We start from the raw sequence: 20,712 nt of genomic DNA, 5'->3' as shown, positions 1-20,712 counted from the left end.
AATAAATATCCTTGATCAGGGATGGCTGGCTGGCTGGCCTTGGCCTCTCGCTTCCTGGGTGGCCCTGGTTGCAGGGGCGGAACCAGATGGCAGGGACAGGAGGTGTGAAGATGCCACGCTGACCAGGTGTTCAGAGCTGGACCTTCAGGGCGATGGGGGAGGCCGGCGGGGGGCTCGGGCTGCCGGGGCCCGGCTGGAGGCACAGGGTGCAGCCGTCCAGGCCGGAGAAGTCCACCGCAAAGAGGCCAAAGAGGGTGAACAGCAGCATGGCGACGACCCACTCACAGGCGGCAGAGGCCGAGCGCAGTGACCAGGTGTGCAGGACGACCACTGTACCGCAGGGTCAAGGGCACAGCGCCACGGGGAGGGTCCGCCAGCCCGGCTAGGCTGCTGAGTGACCTTGGGCAGGCTGAGACCCTCCGCCTCTGGGTACCCTCTCGTGACATGTCCGCCCTGCCCTGGCTGGAATGACCCCTCTGGCTGGACACCCTCCTTGGCAACTCCCAGACAGTCTCAGATGGGTGCCCTCCAGCTCCCGCCTCTGTCTCAAGCTGTTTTCTAAATGTTTTCCCTTGCATGTTTCTCCGGTTTGCACTGCATTCCCAGTATCCCAGAACAAGGTACTCTTATCTTCCTGTCAGCCTTCCCTGACCCCGTGAAGGCTCTGCCATCTCCCCACTTGCCAGGGCCAGCTGGCCGCCCTTGCTTCTACCTCCAAAAATGCAGGGCTTCCTAAAGATGCTTCCACCCACCCGCCAGCCTCAGGCTGTGCTTGCAACTTTCTCCCCCGACCCAGGGCCCACAGGCCCCTCCTGCAGAATCTCCCTTTCTCCCTAAAAGCTCTTCCTCTTTCTGGGTACCCCGACCTCCGTGACAACACCATCCACTCCTGCTCCCTAGCAGACCCTTGGGAATCGCCTTCGTCCCCTCCCTCCTCATCCCCATGACCAGCTGGACACCCCAAGTCTTGTCCTCTCTGTCTTGCCCATCTCTTTCTGGCCTGGCATCTCAACTGGTTGGCCCTGTCCCTCCTCCGGCTCCACGGTCCCAGCTCTTTAAAACTTTTTTGTAACCACTGGTCAACACATACTCTGAGCTCCAACCTTGCAGAGATGCCTCTCGTTTTCTGGGACCACCCCCCTCACTGGAGCACTCCTCCTCCTCTCAGAGCCAACCCAGCTCCTACTCACCCCTCCTAGATCAGATTAGGCATGATTTCATTCATTCAAGGATTTTTAGACAGTGAATAAGGCCAACACCATCTCCAAGCCCCAACGATCCTAGAACAAAGAAGTGCTTACCCCAGAACTGACTCTGTAACTCCCCCACTCACAAGCTTTCTGTGGCTCCCTATTGCACTTGTACAGAAGCACAAGCCTGGAATCCCTCACTTTAGCGCTGGAGATGCTCATCTCCCAGCAGCCTCATCTCCTCCCCTGGGCTGGTTTTCTCACCCTCCGCATGTACCCGCGGTGTCCCTCCCTCTCTCACCTAACCCAGGCCAAAAGCAGCTGGTTCTGCAAGACCAGCTCAAATGCCAGGTCTCAGACCGCTCTTTGCAGGCTTCCAGCCCTTACGACACTCAGCTGACCATTTTATGGTCCTGTCCCCCGCTTCCCGCATCCAAGGGATATCAGAGCCCCACAGAATGAGGACCCTGTGGCCAAACTGATTATCAGCACAGGCAGGATTTTGAAAGGGGCCACCTAGACCTCATCGTTAACTGCACCTGCGGCCGCACAGGACGGATGCCGGTTCTGCAGCTTCAGAAGGCTGAGCTCGGGCGCCAGCCCTTTCTATCCATTTCACTGGATTCAACTTGCTGCTCTGGGAAACGAGATCGCCACCCCCATTTTGCTGGGAAAATGGATCCAATTTTCCAAAGGGATCCCCTGAATGCAGCCGGCCCAGGGTCTCAGCTGGGTTCCCTCCAGCCTCTTCTGGATGCCAATGACCTCTGGCCTCCCCTTCCATCATCCCCACAGGGGGCCGCAGTCCCCAAGGCTTAGCTTGCGGCCCCTCCTCTCTCTCAGAGCCCTCTGCTTCTCAGTAATCATCATTATTCTGATAAAAGCAACTCCATTCTACAGATAGGGAATCTGAGGCTCGGAGAGTGGTTTGGCTCACCCGGAGGTGTGCTGAGCTAGTGGGTTCTGGGGTGACTCAGAAGTGGGCTGGAATCAAGGCTCCACCCACAGACGTGCTGGTGAATGTGTAACAGCTGGCTCTGATTTGTAGCATTTGTTAGTTTCTTGGCCCTTTCAAGCTATTACTAACATGACATCACTGCACATGGAGCTGGGAAGAGATATACACAGACAGCTCAGGAGACCCTGTACCAGCCGCCTCCAGCCTACCACGAGCTCTGCCATTGAACTTCGTGACGGTTCTTGGCCATCTGAACCTCCTGTTTCCGGTCTTAGCCAGCACGATGCCCAGCACAGAGCGGTACCCCAAACGGACTGCTGTCATTGGTTTATCGATCTCCCAACATGTATTGGTCACTCACTATGTGCCAAGCACCGATCTAAGCACCTCACGTGTGTCATCTCCTGCATTCCTCACATTCCTTATTACTATCCACATTTGATAGATGAGGAAACTGAGGCACTGAGAAGTTAAGAAACCAAAGGAGTTCCCCCTGCTCCCCCAGCTAGTATGTGGAGGCAGCGTGACCCCAGAGCCGAGACTCGGTGACAACACCACTATAATCCTGCACGGAGACCGAGGCTGAGAAAGGAAGGGGCACCCTCAATAGCACACAGCAGACCCACCCCAATGAAGACGTGCCCCCAACACCTGTCCCCGGCCCCAGGAAGGATACTGGCCACCGTGAGGATGGTGCAAATGCTGCAGAGGACCAGACGGAGTGGCCCGATCCAGGGAGCCCCAGGCTGGGGCAGGCTCTTCACCCTCCAGAAGAGAAGGAGCTGCAGCCAGAAGTAGAATATTCCCACGAAGAAGGCGAAGAAGGCCCCCGTCAGGTGCGTGGCCCGCTGGTTCTTTTCCTGGGAGAGGAAGGGAGCAGAGTTGAGGGGCAGGCCTGTGGGAGGGCGAGGGCCACGATGCCGTGCAGGGAGGCGTCAGGACCAACTCCACGGACTGTGCTTGAAAACTGCCATACACGGAGGTTGGCTGATTGATTAGGTGCATTGGCTATTGTCAGCTCCACGAGGCCAGGCATTTATTTAAACTGCTGTTCACTGCTGGGGCCTCCATCCCTAAAACAGGGCCTGGCACATACTAGAGCCTGGTAAAAAAAATTTTTTTAATTAATTTATTTTATCTATTATTTTTGGCTGCATTGGGTTTTCGTTGCTGCGCACGGGCTTTCTCTAGTTGCAGCAAGCAGGGGCTACTCTTTGTTGTGGCACGTGGGTTTCTCATTGCGGTGGCTTCTCTTGTTGCGGAGCATGGGCTCTAGGTGTCCGAGCTTCAGTAGTTGTGGCAAACAGGCTCAGTAATTGTGGCTCGCGGGCTCTAGAGCGCAGGCTCAGGGGTTGTGGTGCACGGGCTTAGTTGCTCCACTACATGTGGGATCTTCCCGGACCAGGGCTCGAACCCGTGTCCCCTGCATTGGCAGGCGGATTCTTAACCACTGCGCCACCAGGGAAGCCCAAGCCTCATAAAATATTAGTGGAATAAATCCTTCATTCTCAACCTGGGTGGAAGAGAGCAGATTGTTGCCACCAAGGGAGTAAAAATTGGTTCTTGGAGGGTGAAAAAATATTAAATATTACAATGGTTTCTGGCTTACAGATATAGTATGTATTATATTAAAATGTTTTCATACTAAAAACTCCATGGTGGGGGTGGGGTGGGGTGGGGTGGGGGGAACTTCCCTGGTGGCGCAGTGGATAAGACTCTGTGCTCCCAATGCAAAAGGCCTGGGTTCTTCGATTCCTGGTCAGGGAACTAGATCCCACATGCATGCTGCAACTAAGAGTTTGCATGCCACAGCTAAGGAGCCGGCAAGCCGCGACTAAGGAACCCACAGGCCACAACTAAGGAGCCCGCGTGCTGCAACTAAGGGGGTCTGCCTGCCGCAACTAAGACCCCAAGCAACCAAATAAATAAATAAATATTAGGAAAAAAATAAAAACTTCATGGAGGGAAAGGATGATTAGGAGAAAATGTCTAAAAAAGTCTTCTGGGGACTTCCCTGGCAGTCCATTGGTGAGGACTCTGGGCTTCCACCGCGCGGGGCTCGGGTTGGATCCCTGATCGGGAACTAAGATCCCACATGAGGAAGGGAGCAGCCAAAAAAAAAAAAAAAAAAGCTTCTGCGTGGGGGATATAATAATTAAAGGAAAACAAAGGTTAATGAACACAGGAATACATGATAAGTGAATGATTTGCTATGCAAATGTCATGGGGAATTTTTGTTAAGTTGGAGGCAACCTCTTGTCTAAACACCCTGCGGCTTCCATGGCCTTTTGGCGGGAGAGGTTTGGAATCAGAGACATCATACTGAAAAACATAGATAAAAAATAAAATGATAAAATAAATCAAAGATTCCTCCTATTACTCATCCATTTATTTATTCTACAAATATCTACTGAGCTTTGTGGCTAAGAATGTGGGCTTCTAGAGTCTACGAATCTGGGTTCATCTCTGACCACCACGAACCGGCTGATAAAGAAATATCTCCGTCGGATTTGACCAAGAAGGACCTCCCTGGAGTTCTTGTGGAGATGGGTTAAAATAACCCTGTACAACGTAAAAAGCTAGTGCCTTCTACAGAGAGAACACTCCATCGACGTGGCAAACATTAAGAATAAGTGGGGTCTTCCCTGGTGGCGCAGTGGTTGAGAATCTGCCTGCCAATGCAGGGGACACGGGTTCGAGCCCTGGTCTGGGAAGATCCAACATGCCCGCGGAGCAACTAGGCCCGTGACCCACAACTACTGAACCTGCGCGTCTGGAGCCTGTGCTCCGCAACAAGAGAGGCCGCGATAGTGAGAGGCCCGTGCACCGCGATGAAGAGTGGCCCCCACTCGCCGCAACTAGAGAAAGGCCTCGCACAGAAACGAAGACCCAACACAGCCATAAATAAATAAATAAATAAATTAATTAAAAAAAAAAAAAAAAAGAGTAAGTGGGGAATTCCCCCTCGGTCCAGTAGTTAGGACTCCACGCTTTCACTCCCCAGGGCCCCGGTTCGATCCCTAGTCGGGGAAATAGGATCCCCCCAAGCAGCGCGGTCCGGGGGGGGGGGGCGGAGGGGGGGCAGTGAGCTGAGAAATTTTATCATTAAATGGGGGTATGGCAGTGAATTAACCCAAACTCCTAGGGGTTAACGGAATGATTGCAAAGAGCCTCCCACGCGGCCTCTATCCAGAGACCAGACGCCCTCCCTCCACGGCCCGAGAGCCACAAGAGAAATACAAGTCCCAGGAGGCCGTGCGGGGACCAGCCCCCCCAAACCAGAAGCCTGCGCCCCGGGAATGCTGGGAGTTGTAGTCCCAGACTCGGGCGGGCAAGAACCTGGGCTGGCCTGCTCCGTCTCACCTGAAAATTGCCCACTATGGATGTGCCCAGGGCGCAGAGGAGCCCCGTCCACAGGATCAGCTGGTTAGGCCACTTTCCGACCCCCCAGTCCCGAAGCTGCTGGTAACGGAGAATGCAGGTCCAGGCGGCTGGGAGGAGAGGGAAGTGGGCGGGAGGCCCGAGCCCCAGACGCCTGGGAGGGGGTGGGGGGTGGGGGGTGGGGTGAAAGAGACTGTGGGTCCTGGAGTGAGTGCCCAACTCCTGGATGTGGGGCAAGAGGAGGTTGGGTGCCAGGGCCCTCTTGGCTGGGTAGGGCTAGCACCGAACGAAGTGTGCGCGGGAGTATTTACCCAAAGCAGCTCCCAAGTTGAGCACCTGGCTGAAGATGCAGCTCTGAGGGGGGCTATTTCCACATCGACTGGGGGAGATAAACAGTCATCCTGAAGCTCCTCAGAACCAGGACCCCCTTCTTTCCTCCCTCCGGACCCCCCCACCCCAAGCACCATAACTACCTGATATAGGGGAAGCCTTCCGTGAGGTTCACAGCCTTGTTGGCCACAGCAAGCGAAAAACTGAAGTCGGGGAGACATCAAAGAGAGTAGAGGGAGTTCGACGAAACTTTTCTTTCTGTTACGCGCAGAAACCGGACTTCTAGCTCCCCCTCCCTCAGACCCAGGGGTCCGGGCCCCCCAGCCCCTCCGCCCTCAGACCCGGGGGTCCAGACCCCCAGCCCCTCCTCCCTCAGACCCAGGGGTCCGGGCCCCCAGCCCCTCCTCCCTCAGACCCAGGGGTCCAGACCCCCAGCCCCTCCCCCCTCAGACCCGGGGGTCCGGGCCCCCAGCCCCTCCCCCCTCAGTCCCAGGGGTCCAGGGCCCCAGCCCCTCCCCCCTCAGACCCAGGGGTCCGGGCCCCCAGCCCCTCCTCCCTCAGACCCAGGGGTCCAGACCCCAGCCCCTCCCCCCTCAGACCCAGGGGTCCAGGCCCCCAGCCCCTCCTCCCTCAGACCCAGGGGTCCAGACCCCCAGCCCCTCCTCCCTCAGACCCAGGGGTCCGGGTCCCCAGCCCCTCCCCCCTCAGACCCAGGGGTCCAGGACCTCAGCCCCTCCTCCCTCAGACCCAGGAGTCCATCCTGCCTCTAACACTCACACGGTCCAGATGCCAGCAGTAGCCCAGAATGCCAGGAAGGCAGGCAGCAGGGACAGGTATCCCCACATGCCGGGGTCTGCAGGGAAGGAGAGGGGCAGGCACTGAGGTCACGACTTTATCTCTCTGTCTCTCTCAGGTGAGCAACCAGCCCTAAGGGTACAGGTGTGTCATATCGTGGCCACCACCCCTGAGGCCTCCATTGGCTCCCAGGCATAAGCAATGGGCAAAGGTCGGGTCTAATGGGCCAGCTGTCTGCTTGGGAAACAGTCCCTATCTTTTGCGTAGTCCTTTGTCCTGATCCCCTAGTTTCTCTTAGCTGTCCTGCTCCCAGCCGGCTTCTGAGACCCTCCCAGCGCCTCCCTGCACTGCCAGCTGCTGGGCTCCCCCCATGCTCGCCTGCCTGGGCTCCCTCCGGCTCCCTCCGCCCTGGGACTGGCGCTGCGTGAGAGGTTTGGGGAACAGGGCTGGGTTGTGGGGTGGGCCTGTCGGCGTTCCAGCAGAGCCAAAGACACTGTCAGGCCAAGAGTATGACCTCCACTTTCTTCAGGGCCTGCCCCCCAGACTGCCACTTCCAGTCTCAGAACCAAGCAGGCAGCACCTTAGCTTCCAGGGGCCCCTAGCTTCCTTCCTCCCACTTTATAGCCTCAGTGTTCAAACTCCCAGCCCTTGGCCTCCTGAAGACCCAGAAATCTGAGCCTCTAGCTCTCTCCACCCTTCCTCCCTTGGGGACCCAGAAGTCCAGGCCTCCAGTCCCTTCCAGAACACATGCAGTTGTTTTCTAGCCCCTGAGGTCCATCCTCCCAGCTGTTACCTCCTTGGGGACGGAGAATCCAGACCTTCAGGTGCCTGCCCCTCTGAGTGCAGTTTCTGTCCTGAGGCAGTTGGGCGTGGGACCCTGGTGACCCTGCCTCCTCCCCCCACTGGCTTTCCCCTCTCCCTTCCTCTCTATCAAGCTGGAGTTCCCCACAGGCAGGGCCTGAGTGGGAAGGGCGATCTTAGTGATGACATCTCCATCGGAAAAACCTCCCTCCCAGAAAGCGACTGCTTCCTCTACCCGGACCGTTTTCTTCTCTCTCCGGCAGAACAAGCCTTAACTTCCTGGCTTCCTCCCCTCTTGATACTCAGGTGTTTGTGTCCCGGGCCCCATTCCTGCTGCCCCAGGACCCAGGAGTCCAGGCCCCAGCCCTTCCTCCCTCAGACCCGGAAGTTCCAGCCCCTCCTCCCTCAGCTCCCACCTCTTTTTTTTTTTATAAATTTATTTATCTATCTATTTATCTATTTATTTATTTGGCTGCATTGGGTCCTCGTTGCTGTGTGCGGGCTTTCTCTAGTTGTGGCGAGCAGGGGCTACCCTTCATTGCGGTGCGCAGGCTCTAGGTGTGTGGGCTTCAGTAGTTGTGGCTCGCGGGCTCAGTAGTTGTGGCTCGCGGGCTCTAGAGCCCAGGCTCAGTAGTTGTGGTGCACAGGCTTAGTTGCTCCGCGGCATGTGGGATCTTCCTGGACCAGGGCTCGAACCCGTGTCCCCTGCATTGGCAGGCGGATTCTTAACCACTGCGCCACCAGGGAAACCCCCTCTTTTTTTGTAATTGAAGTAAAATTCATATAACATAAGATTAACCATTTTATTTTATTATTTTATTTTATTTTATTTATTTTTTGCTGTGCCACGTGGCTTGTGGGATCCTAGTTCCCCAACCAGGGGCCAAACCCCGGGCCCCTGAGAGCACCGAGTCCTAACCACTGCACCACCAGGGAAGTCCCTAACCGTTTAAAATTATACAATTCAGGGGCATTTAACATATTCACAATGTTATGCAACCACCACCTCTATCTAAGTTTCAGAGCTTTTTCATCACCCCAGAAGGAAACCTCGTACCTATTAAGCAGACACTCCCAATTCCCTCCTCCCCCAGCCCCTGGCCACAACCAAACTGCTTTCTCCATATATAGATTTTCCTATTCTGGATGTTTCATATAAATGGAATCATATAATATGTGCCTTTTCATGTCTGGCTCCTCTCACTGAGCGTGATGTTTCTGAGGTTCATCCATGTCGTAGCATGCAGTGCTTCCTGCCTTTTCATGGCTAAATAATATTCCACCCATGCCAGCCATCTGGGGACTCAAGGGTCTGAGACCCGCTTTTCTCCTCCTCTGTGCTGCAGGATTTCCAGTGCCCCAGCAACTAGGACCTTCAGCTCTCAGTTTCCTTGTGAGTTAAAAAAAAAAAAAAGCAGAGAAACAGACAGACACTATGAATATTTCTTGAAGGAGGAGGCCCAGCGATCAATCAAGAGTAAGATCTCTGCCTTCAGTGGGTTCCCAGCGTGGAGGGCAGACACACACGGATCCATAATGAGAACACAAGATGTTACAATGAAGGTAGCACAGCGCATGGGGGTCCCCAGAAGAGGAAGTGGCTAACTAGCAATGGTGGCCAGTGTGCGTTTGGTTGTGGGGGACGTTTAGGAAAGTCTGATGAGCCACACTTAGAGGATACATGCAAGCTGCAGCAAGACCTTCTCAGTAGAGTCCAGAGGGTTCCTGAAACCAGGCACCTGAGGGTTGAGTGCCTTTGTTTTGTCGACTAAAATAGAAATGCACGACCTGAGAGCTGTGAGTTTCAGTTTTATCTGGGGACATACTGAGGACTGTGGCCCACGAGACAGCCTCTCAGAGAGCTCTGAGGAACTGCTCCGATATCAGCATCGGTGTGATTTTGGAGAAGGGGTACGTGCCGTCAAGCACACATCTCTGTAGAAAGTTGCTGCTACTCACGAGGAATAGATACCTTAGTTAATGACTTTAGTGCTTTTCTAAGTACGAGAAGATGCAAGAAATTGGGTTCATAAAATCTTCTCCTGAAAATATCTAACTCTCTGTTAGATATTTGGCCTGCTCTGCCAGTTTTCCCAGAGCACAGAGTGCCTCATTCCTGATCCCTGCCTTGAACACCCTTCAGGGTGTGTCGAAAGTGAGTAACTCCAGTGGCTAATGACTCAATCCTTGTAGAGCCAAGTGGAGAGCAACATTCCTTAGTAGGCAGTCTGCTGGGTTACAGATTGTGGGGTCCACTAGGAGAAATGAGCCGGGACCCAAAGCTCTCAACTGCCATAAAGAGCTTGGATGTTATCCTGAGGGTACTGGGGAGCCATGGAAGGTTCTTGAGCAGGGAAGGCTGAGAGGAGCTGATACTGGTGGTGTGTAGACATGAAAAAGATATAATGATAGTAACTGTTACCCCATCTTACGTGTCGGGCACTACCCTATGTGCTCCACATGGGTTAACTCACTAATTCTCATGACAGCCCTAAGGTGTCGTTGCCGTAATTATGGACCAGATTCTCTAATCCTCATGAAAGTAGAATTCCTCGTTTCGTTTTCTTTCTTTCTTTCTTTCTTTTTCTTTTCTTTTTTTGGCCACGTGCTTGTGGGGTCTTAGTTCCCCGACCAGGGATCGAACCCGGGCCCTTGGTGGTGGAAGCTCGGAGTCCTAACCACTGGACCACCAGGGAATTCTCAAATTCCTGGCTTCTTGAGTCACTCCTACATGCTCCCCCCCCACCCCCACCCCAACACACACACACACACACACACACACACACACACACACACACACAAAGCCCAGCGATCCTGAGGAAAAAGCATCTGGAATAATTCCAAACTTCACACATCTAAGTGATACCCCAGAAGATCCAGAGCTTTCAACTTGGCAAGACTTGAGTTCGAATCCCACCTCTGCCATTTAAGAGCTGGGTGTCTGTAGAGTGTCCTACAGCTGCTGTAACAAAGTACTACAAACTTAGTGGCTTAAGACAACACAAATGTATTAGCTTCTGTTTCTGGCGGTTAGAAGTCCAAAATGGGTCTTATGTGCTGAAATCAAGGTGTGGGCAGGGCTGAAATCAAGGTGTGGTCCTTCTGGAGGTTCCGTGGGAGAATCCATTTCCTCCTCGTCTTTTCCAGCTTCTAGAGGTGCCTGCATCCCTTGGCTCATGGCCTCTACCTCCCTTTGCATGGTGGGAGGTGCTTCTGTCATCACACCCCCTTCTCTGATTCTGATAGTGACCCCTCTTTCATTTGTAAGAGCTGTGCGATTACGTTGGGCTCACCCAGATAATCCAGGAGAATCTCCCCATCTCAAGACCCTTAATTTAATCTGCAAAGTCCCTTTCACCATGTAAGGTACCACCAACACACGTCCTGGAGATGAAGATATAGACATCTTGGGCGGCGGTGTTATTCTGCTCCCACAGGGCCCTTGGGTGGGGGGGCGGTCTCAGTTTCCTCAATCTGTAAAATGGGGCACATCGTACCATTTGGGAGTCTGACTGCCTGGGTTTGGGTCTCCGCCTCTGCCTCTTGCTGGCGGTGTGACCTGCCCCAAGGGCTTCATCTCCCTGAACCTTTGCTTCCTCATCGGTGAAATGGAGATAATAGTAACTAGCAGGGAGCTGCAGTGTGGAATTGCGGAGCCAACCCGCCTAAAGTGCTCAGAGCATGTCTGACATGTGTGCGTTTCTTTTTTTTTGGCCGCGCCGTGCAGCTTGTGGGATCTTAGTTCCCCAACCAAGGATTGAACCCGGGCCCTCAGCAGTGAGAACACAGAGTCCTAATCACTGGACCGCCAGAAAATTCCCTGACACCTGTGTGTTTCCAAGAGGTAGCTGCTGTTCCTTTTGCCTTTATCTGGGGGTTCATGCTCAGAATCAAGTGAAAACAGAATGCGTGGTCCGCCTTTGATGGGTGCCTGGCACGTGGCTATAGTTCAATGCAGGACGCTTCCTTAGTTTAGCTGCCAGTGGCAGGAGGGGGAATCAGAGTTCCTGGAATTTTGTTTTGTTTTGTTTGCCACTTAGCAGATACTGACTGAGGACCCACTGTGTGCCAGGCACTGTTCTAGACGCTGGAGATACAGCCGTGAACAAGCAGATGAAAACTGCGCTGGTGGAGTGGCGCTCTAGCAAGTTCTCACCCCTCTCCCCCGACCCCACCAGTGCCCTCCTTTCGTTTCTCAGAGACCACTGTCTCAGCCGTGGCTCAGCGTCTTCCTCCAGAATCCTTCCTTCCTTCGTTCAGTAAATATTTCCCTGAGGTACCTGGGCTCCCAGGCCTGATCTGACCCAGTCCCTGTCCTCGAGGGGGTCCCTGTGTGCAGGGGATGTGTGCCCTAGTGGACATCACACAGAGCCCTGAAGGAGCCCAGGGGAGGGAGGGCTGGATGCGACCAGCTGCTCTCCCTGCCAGGGAAAGTGTGCCCCCCACCTTGCCCCAGCTGTGCTTGTGCCTGTCTGATTCTTGCTCCTCTTTCAAAAGGAAGTAAAGATGCCAACTCCCAGGTGACCCTAGGCAAGACTCCCCCCTGCCCTGCTCTGGGCCTTGGTACCCACCTCCCTGCATTGGTACAAAGGCTAGGCTTACTGGTGTCCCTCTGGTGGCTGTTTGATATCCTCAGGACATCCCTGAGAGGACTGGGGGAAGGGCGACTCCAGCCTGGTGGGCTACTTTCAATTTGGGAATCAGGCTCCTCCCACTGTCCACTTGCAGGCTGGGGGCCTGGAATCTTCTGGATCCTTCCAGAAACAGGCTGCTATCCTGGCTCGGCTGAGGGGAAGAGGCCGTGGTCTTCCTCTGGGTGAGACGATATTACAGTTTCACTTTTAGGAAACTGCTTCTGCTTGGTGGTGGGAATCGTTTTCCCCAGAAAAGGGAACCTGCCCGGGTAGGGGATGAAGGCCTCTAGGGATCTCTGTTTTCTCAGCTGTAAAAGCAAAGATCATAATGGTGCCTCTGTCATGGCGTTCAGGAGTGAGTCCATGCAAGGACTTAAAACAGTGCCTGGCACATAGTGAATGCTGCATAAAGGTAGGTATTCACGTTGTGAGGTCCTCCAGGTTGTGTTCAGAACTTCTGCAGAGCGGGACTTCCCTGGTGGTGCAGTGGTTAAGAATCCGCCTGCCAATGCAGGCGACACGGGTTCGAGCCCTGGCCCGGGAAGATCCCACATGCCGCGGAGCAACTAAGCCTGTGAGCCACAACTACTGAGCCCGCGTGCTGCAACTAATGAAGCCCACACACCTAGAACCCGTGCTCGGCAACAAGAGAAGCCACCGCAATGAGAGCCCATGCACCGCATCGAAGCGTAGCCCCCACTCGCCGCAACTAGAGAAAGCCCGTGCGCAGCAACGAAGATGCAAAGCAGCCAAAAATAAATAAATATAAATAAATGTATAAGATAAAAATACAAATAAATAAATAAATTTATTTTTTTTTAAAAAAGAACTTCTGCAGAGCCTCCTGCAACCCTGAGAAGTTGTGCTGCTCTGTAGGGTAGGGAGCTCGAGCTCAGAGCAAGAGGCTTGCTGTGTCCCTGGGTCCTCCAGAAGGCAAATGCTGCTGTGGCCTTAGCAATACAAGAGGTTTATTGGGGGTGACACCAGTGAAAGATAGAGGGGAGGGAGACGAGGAGTAGGCGGGGGAGTCGGTCTGCCACCTGTAAAAGGAAAGGGGGGAAGGAAGGTATATTTAGGAAGAGCTTGAGACCATGCAACTCAGAGAGCTCAGCCCAACGGGGAGATGCAGAGCAGAGATTCACTGCGGACAAATCCATAGGAACAGAAAGTAGGTTGGTGGTTGCCAGACGGGTGGGGAGTGATTGCTTAATCACTTCCTTTCTGGATGGCGAAAACGTTTTGGAACTTGATAGGGGTGATGGTGGCACAAGAGTGCAACAGTACCAAATGCCACTGAATTATACACCTTAAAATGGTTAAAGTGATGAATTTTGTGTTACTTGAATTTTATCTCAATTTAAAGAAAAAACAAAAAAAAAGATTGCCATTAGATGAGTCCCACATTGGGTGGAAGTGGTCAGGCCCCAGCACGGCCCCCACCCCAATGCTAAGTCATTGGTTGGGGGCTGCCCAAAAAGAACGTCGATCCAAAAAAAATAATAGTTGCAGGTACTGCAGCTGGGGGCTGTCAGCCAAATGCACTCCTCACAGCTGGGTAAGTTCTTTATTGAAGGGAGATCCATTTCGGCTGCTGTACTTCCCAGTGTCACTGGGGAGCTGGGGTCAGAACTCAGGTTTGTCTGGTTCTAAAATCTGGTTCTTCCTCCTACACAGTTGGTGGGAATGTAAATTGGTACAGCCACTATGGAGGTTCCTTAAAAAACTAAAAATAGAGCTATCATATGATCCTGCAATCCCACTCCTGGCTATATATCTGGAGAAAATTATAATTTGAAAAGATACATGCATCCCAATGTTCATAGCAACACTATTTACAATAGCCAGGTCATGGAAGCAACCAAGATGTTCATCAACAGATGAGTGGATAAAGAAGATGTGGTACATATACACAATGGAATATTACTCAGCCATAAAAAAGAATGAAATAAAGCCATTTGCAGCAACATGGATGGATGGACTTAGAGATTATCATACTAAGTAAGCCAGAGAGAGAAAGACAAATATCATATGATATCACTTATATGTGGAATCTAAAAAAAAAATGGTACAAATGAACTTATTTATACAACAGAAATAGGCCCACAGAAATAGAAAACAAACTTTTGGTTACATATACACACTACTATTTATAAAATCGATAACAAACAAGGACCTTACTGTATAGCACAGGAAACTATACTCAATATTTTGTAATAACCTAAAAGGGAAAATAATCTGAAAATTTATATATATATAACTGAATCACTTTGCACCTGAAACTAACACAACATTGTAAATCAATTATACTCCCATAAAAAAAACAAAATAAGAAAATAAAATCTAGTTCTTTCCAGTGTGCCATGCTTCTTCCTCAAATACCCATATCCAGCCAAACTTCCACCCAACCCATCCATTCATCTGTGCATATGTTCTTGCCTTTATGCATTTATCCAACAAGTTATTTACCCACTCATCCACCCACTTGCCTATCTATCCAACCATAATTTCTTCAGATATTCTTCAAGCTCTCCAAAGCTCCATCCAGCCATTCAACTATCCATTCACCCACCCATATGTTCTTTCATTCTTTAATCCATTCGACCAGTTCTCTGTTCCTGTTTATCCTATCATCCATCCATCAATCCAATCATCCACTTTCCCATTGATCCAGTCCACTTAATCAACCATCTATTAGCTTCCTATGGCCGCTATAACAAATTCCCTCAAACCTGGTGGCATAAAACAACAGAGCAGAGTAAGGGGATGGCTGCGGTGGGTGGGTGATTCCAGGCAGGGCTGTCGGGGAAGGTCTCCTGAGGAAGTGACATTGCAGCAAAGACCGGGAGCAGGTGAGAGAGTGAACCCTGTGGATATCAGTGGGCAGAGCTCTCCTGGTAGAGAGAAGAGCAGGGAAAGACCTGGAGATGCTTGGGACTTTCGGCTTCCAGCAAGGAAGCTGATAGGACTATAACAGAGTGAGCAATGAGGAGAATAGTAAGTGATAAATCAGAGGAAGAATGGAGGCCGTTGTAAGGACATCAGATTTTAATCTAGGTGTGTATCCATTGCCTATAGTTTAGGACGTCAATAAACATTTATCATCTCACATGGTTTCTGTGGGTCAGGAATTCAGGAGTGGCTTAGCTGGATGGTTTTGGCTTGGGGTTTCTCCTGAGATGGCTGTCACGCTGTGGATGGTGCAGAATCCTGTGAAAGCTTGGTAGAGACAGGAGGACCGTTTCCAGGGTGGTCACTCACATGACTGTCAGATTCAGTTCCTCTCTGGCCGTTGGCAAGAGGCCTCAGTTCCTTGCCCTTGCCTCGTGGATGTCCCCATAAGGAGATTGCCATGACCTCTTGACATTGCGCTGAGTTCCCCCAGAGGAGTGAGTGATCCCAGAGAGGATGGTGTCTTTGATAGCATAGCAGTGGACATGCCATCTTTTCTGCAATATCCTGTTGGTTACACAGCTCAGCCAGGTTCAGTGTGGAAGAAGCTACACAAGGCATGAATCCTGGGGAGGGGGTGGGGTGCAGAGTGAAGGTCATCTTGGGGGCTGGCTACCAGGGTATGAGTCCATTGCAGAACTTTGAGCAGGGTGATGATGCTATAGGTAGAGACAGATATATAGATAATTATGTACATGCATGTGTGCATATGCATAGGTATGTATATATAGATATAGAAATATGTATATAAATTAACACATAGTATGAATACTTATATTTTATTCTATTATTATATACATTTTGTTATTACACAAGTAATACATGAAAACAGAGAGACAACTCACCACCAACCATTTATTTTTTTCCAGCTTTATCGAGGTACGACTGACAAACAAAAACTATGTATATTTAAGGCGTACACCATGATGTTTTGATATATGTATACACTGTGAAATGGTCACCACGATCAAGCTAATTAACACATCCATCACCTCACATAGTTACCATCTTTGTGTGTACGTGGTGGGAACACTTATGACCTACTCTCTTAGCAAATTTCAAATGTACAATGTTTTATTATTAACTGTAGTCACCATGCTCTACCTTAGACCCCCAGAACTTATTCATTTTATAATTGGAAGTTTGTACCCTTAGACCAACCCCTGTTCCCCCCTCCCTGTAACCACCATTCCACTCTTTGTTTCTGTGAGTTCGACTGTTTTTTATTTTTTATTTTTATTTATTTTTTTAAATGAATTTATTTATTTTTGGCTGCATTGGGTCTTCGTTGCTGTGCGTGGGATTTCTCTAGTTGCGGTGAGCGGGGGCTACTCTTCGTTGTGGTGCGAGGGCTTCTCATTGCGGTGGCTCCTCGTTGTGGAGTATGGCTCTAGGCACGTGGGCTTCAGTAGTTGTGGCACGCGGGCTCAGTAGTTGTGGCACATGGGCTTAGTTGCTTTGTGGCATGTGGGGTGTTCCCGGACCAGGGCTTGAACCCGTGTCCCCTGCATTAGCAGGCAGATTCTTAACCACTGCGCCACCAGGGAAGTCCTCGACTGTTTTTTAGATTCTACGTATAAATGAGGTCATGCAGTATTTGTCTTTCTGTGTCTATCTTTTCTCACTTAGCATAATGTCCTCCAGGTTCATCCATGTTGTTGCAAATGACAGGATTTCCCCCTTCCTCATAGCTGAAAAATATTGCAATGTATGTATACACATCTTCTTTATCCATTCACCTGTCCACATACACTTAGGTTGTTTCCATGTCTTGATTATTGTGAATCATGCTGCAATGAACTGGGGAGTACAGATATCTCTTCGTGATAGAGATTTCATTTTGATATATACCCAGAAGTGGGCTTGCTGGATCACATGATAATTCTATTTGTAATATATATATACACACATATATATATATATTTTTTGGCTGCGTTGGGTCTTTCTTGCTGCATGCAGGCTTTCTCTAGTTCTGGCGAGCGGGGGCTACTCTTCGTTGCAGTGCGCGGGCTTCTTATGGCGGTGGCAGAGCATGGGCTCTAGGGCTCAGGCTTAGTAGTTGTGGCGCATGGGCTTAGTTGCTCCGCGGCATGTGGGATCTTCCTGGACCAGGGCTCGAACCCGTGTCCCCTGCGTTGGCAGGTGGATTCTTAACCACTGCGCCAGCAGGGAAGTCCCTATTTCTAATTTTTTGAGGAAACTCCAAATTTTTTTCTCACAGTGGCTGCACCAATTTACACTCCCAGCAACAGTGTACAAGTGTTCCCTTTTCTCCACATCCTCCTCCCAATCATTTAATTTACAGACACATAAAAGTAGATATCCCTTTCTCCTCAAAATATGATCATCCCGAATTTGCTGTTTTATAGCACGCTTTCCCCCTTAATAAGTCACGTGCCCCCTTGAGAGTTACCAAGCCCACGATATCCCTCCAGCAAGTGAATGACTGGTCTGAGGAAGCCACCTGCAACCCAGGTGTCTCCTAAGGCATGCTTCTCATACGTTCTGGAACATCCCAATCACCAGTCTGGGTGATTCTGATTTAGGAGGTCAGGGGCGGGGTCTGAGATTCTGCATCTCTACCAAGCACCCACGGAATCCTGCTTGATGCCGCTGGTCCATGGCTACACTTTGGGTAGCAGCATCCTGAAATGATTAATTATTCAATATTCGACCAGCCTCTCTCAAGAGGCTGAACCTTGGAATCTATATGTTCACTACTTTCTCTAGGTGATTCTTTATTATTTTCTCTCTTTTTGTTTTTTGGCGGAGTTTCTTTCTTTTTTGGGGGGGTGGTGGTGGTAGAATATACATAATGTCAAATTTGCCATTTTAACCATTTTATTTATTTATTTTTGGCCTCACCTCGGGGCATGCGGAACTTCCCCACCAGGGATTGAACCTGTGCCCCCTGCAGTGGAAGGTGGAGTCTTAACCACTGGACCACCAGAGAAGCCCCATTTTAACCATTTTAAAGTGTACAATTCAACGGCATTATGCACATGTGCGATGCTTTGCAACCATCACCGCTCTCTAGTTCCAGAACTTCATTCAAAAAGGAAACCCCATGCCCAATATCAGTCACTCCCCATCCTCCCCAGCCCATGGCAATCACGGATCTGCTTCCTCCCGCCCCCCACCGCTTTGAGGCATGCGTGATCTTATTTTCCCGACCAGGGATGGAACCCATGCCCCCTGCAGTGGAAGCACTGGAGCCCTAACTCCTGGACTGCCAGGGAATTCCCCGGATCTGTTTTCTGTCTCTCCAGATTCACCTATTCTGGATATTTCATAGAGATGGAATCACTCCATATGTGACTTTTTGTGTCTGGCTCCTTTTACCCAGCATGATGTTTTTAAGGTTCATCTGTGTTGTAGCATGTGTCAGAGATTTATTCGTTTTTCCGAGGTTCCTCTTATGTCATGTGTGGGTCGAGAACCAGCTGGATCCTGTCCGGGCAGTGCAGCAGCAGGGGTTGAGAGTACAAACTCTGTAATCTGGTGGTCAGTTACACCTCCTTGGAAAGCCTCACTCTGCTCATCTGTAAAATGGGGATAATAACAGCCCCTCCCTCACAGGACTATTTGCAAAGTGACTGGAGTGTGCTAAGATCTCAGTAACTGTTAGGTACTATTGTTCTTCCGTCTTGCGAATATGCTGTAATCGGTCCAACCAATCTCCTACAGCTGGACATTACAGCTCTTCCTATTTTTCTGCTTTTTCAACAAATGCTGAGACAAACATCTTTAAATATTTTAACACTTGTCCAGTTATTTCTTTGGCATAAAATCCTGGAAGTGGCATTGGCGGGTTAAAATGTTATTTGTATTATGAAATATTTCTGACACGTAGAAAAAGAACAGACAGTGAATACAGTGAACTAGGGCTTCCACCTCCGGGCTTAAAAAACAAAAAATTACCAATAACAATGTCCTGAGTAGCTTTCCTGGTTGCATTCCTTCCGCTCTGCCCCCAGGGGTCGCCACTGGGACTCCCCCGCCCCTTATCATGCCCATGCAAGTTTGTGTATAATTTCATGTGTCCACACACGACCCCTGTTTTATGTGTTTTAAAACTGCGTGCATTCGACTATGTAAACTTCTGCAACTAGCAGCATGCTTTAGGGTTGTCCAGGTTGATATACAGAGTGCTGGTTCATCCACTTTCACTGTAGCATGGTGTTCCCCTGTATAAATATGCCATGATCCATTTACGTCATGCCTCATGTGATGGACATTTAAGCCGCTTCCAGTTTTTCACCCTTACGAACACCATTGTCGCAAGCATTCTTGTGCTTATTTTTTGTTCACATTTTTGAGAGTTTTTCTAGGGTGTACACCCACTGGTGGAAGGGCTGCACTTTTAAGATTCAGACCTGCTGATAGGACTTTCCCGAAGAGCTGAGTTTTTTTGTTGCTGTTGTTTTTTTAAATTAATTTTTATTGGAGTTTAGTTGATTTACAGTGTTGTTTCAGTTGAGCTGAGCTTTTTATAGGGTCCTCTCTGCTTGCTGGCTCCCCTTCTCCGGGTGAGGCTGCATCTCTTCTCCGGAGCTGTAGCCATCCTTATGGGGGTGGGGGTACCTGGGTTGGGGGTGTCTCCGAGCTGGGGATAGTCCCAGATGGGGAAAGAACAGTAAGAACAGAGGGTGGGGGCCTGCAAGCACGAGTGAAGGACACCTAGGAGGGTGTTAAGGACCCCTCAAAGAGGGACCAGTGTGGTCCTTGTTTTATAGATGTGAGCCTGAGGCCCAGAGAGGGCAAGCCACTTCTCCAAAGTCACAGAGTGACGGATTGCAGAAACCAGCTTCATACATTCATTCCTTCAGCACAAATTAATGAAGCACCTATTCCGTGCCATGCATTGTTCCAAGAGCACAGGATCTACAGCCGTCAACAAAACAAAGACCGCCTGCTCCAAGTGTGGGGCTTATTATTCCGGACGTAATTATGATGAATTGCTAATTATGTCTGCCTCTAGGACTGGAGCAGAGGGGTGATTCCAACTGTGGGCGTGGGGGGGGTGCCCCATGGGAGCTCCCCATGAGTCAGGGCTTTCTTCAAAGCCCCCACCTATCAATCTCCTTCTTTCTGACCCTTTCACCCACAGAGTGTTACTGTGGGTACTCAAAATTAAACAGGTTATTTAGGGGAAGAGAAGGTGGTCTAGAAGTGAGGAAGAGAGCGGAAAGCCCTTTGTACCGGGCAGGGTTGTCAATAAAGTTTTGTCGCCTTGGCAACCGCTGGCCCAGACGGGCGGGGGGAAGGAGGTGCGCGCGCATTCACCCCCCCCTCCCATCCTCCCCTGCTTTCTCCCTCTGGTGGTCGAAGGTTTCGCCACAGAAAAGGAACAGGGAGGTCGCGACTCGATGGTGACAGGCGGAGACCTTAGCCAATGGAAGCATGAGTCGCTCCAAGGCCAACCAATCACATGAGGGCTCTAGAGCAGGCGGTACCCGCCCTCTTTCCACTTGGACCCAAATAACCCGACCCAAACCCGCGTTTGGCCCGGAGCGACGGCGCTTTCGGCCAATGAGGGCGTCGACTTTGGGCCGTGGGCGGGGATACATCTCCATGGCAGCGCCGGAAGGACAGCGGCGGCAACCACTGGGTGCAGTTGGCGGCTCTCAATGGCAGCGAGGGCGAGGCGGAGCTTTTTAGGGGCGCTGACCGT

General features: G+C 51.0%; 1 protein-coding gene and 1 long non-coding RNA gene across 6 annotated transcripts; one reads left to right on the top strand and one right to left on the bottom strand.

Moving 5' to 3' along the window:
• Positions 1 to 130: 130 nt before the first annotated feature.
• Positions 131 to 8,897, bottom strand: TMEM150B (transmembrane protein 150B; the record flags this gene model as incomplete). 3 transcript variants are annotated; one of them, XM_082436759.1, is made up of 7 exons in its annotated part: positions 7,448 to 8,897; positions 6,637 to 6,786; positions 6,003 to 6,062; positions 5,841 to 5,908; positions 5,512 to 5,639; positions 2,825 to 3,008; positions 131 to 330 (listed from the first exon to the last, which is right to left on the bottom strand). In XM_082436759.1, the coding sequence occupies exons 2-7, from the start codon at positions 6,702 to 6,704 to the stop codon at positions 131 to 133; spliced, it is 708 nt and encodes a 235-aa protein (XP_082292885.1). In that variant the 5' UTR covers positions 6,705 to 6,786; positions 7,448 to 8,897. The 3 variants fall into 3 exon arrangements, with proteins under 3 accessions (XP_082292885.1, XP_082292884.1, XP_082292886.1); XM_082436758.1 differs by having other exon boundaries at positions 6,637 to 6,712; XM_082436760.1 differs by lacking the exons at positions 5,512 to 5,639; positions 5,841 to 5,908 and having other exon boundaries at positions 6,003 to 6,117; positions 6,637 to 6,712.
• On the top strand, positions 5,513 to 20,656 carry LOC309648336. 3 transcript variants are annotated; one of them, XR_014256601.1, is made up of 3 exons: positions 5,513 to 5,629; positions 11,183 to 11,299; positions 11,499 to 20,656. It is a non-coding gene; the product is annotated as an uncharacterized lncRNA (long non-coding RNA). The 3 variants fall into 3 exon arrangements; XR_014256602.1 differs by having other exon boundaries at positions 11,496 to 20,656; XR_014256603.1 differs by having other exon boundaries at positions 11,183 to 12,501; positions 12,604 to 20,656.
• Positions 20,657 to 20,712: the final 56 nt, after the last annotated feature.

This window comes from Balaenoptera physalus, assembly GCF_965194825.1.
Source record: "Balaenoptera physalus genome assembly, chromosome: 19".
Taxonomy (NCBI): Eukaryota; Metazoa; Chordata; class Mammalia; order Artiodactyla; family Balaenopteridae; genus Balaenoptera; species Balaenoptera physalus.
This window is presented reverse-complemented; position numbering and strand designations above follow the sequence as displayed.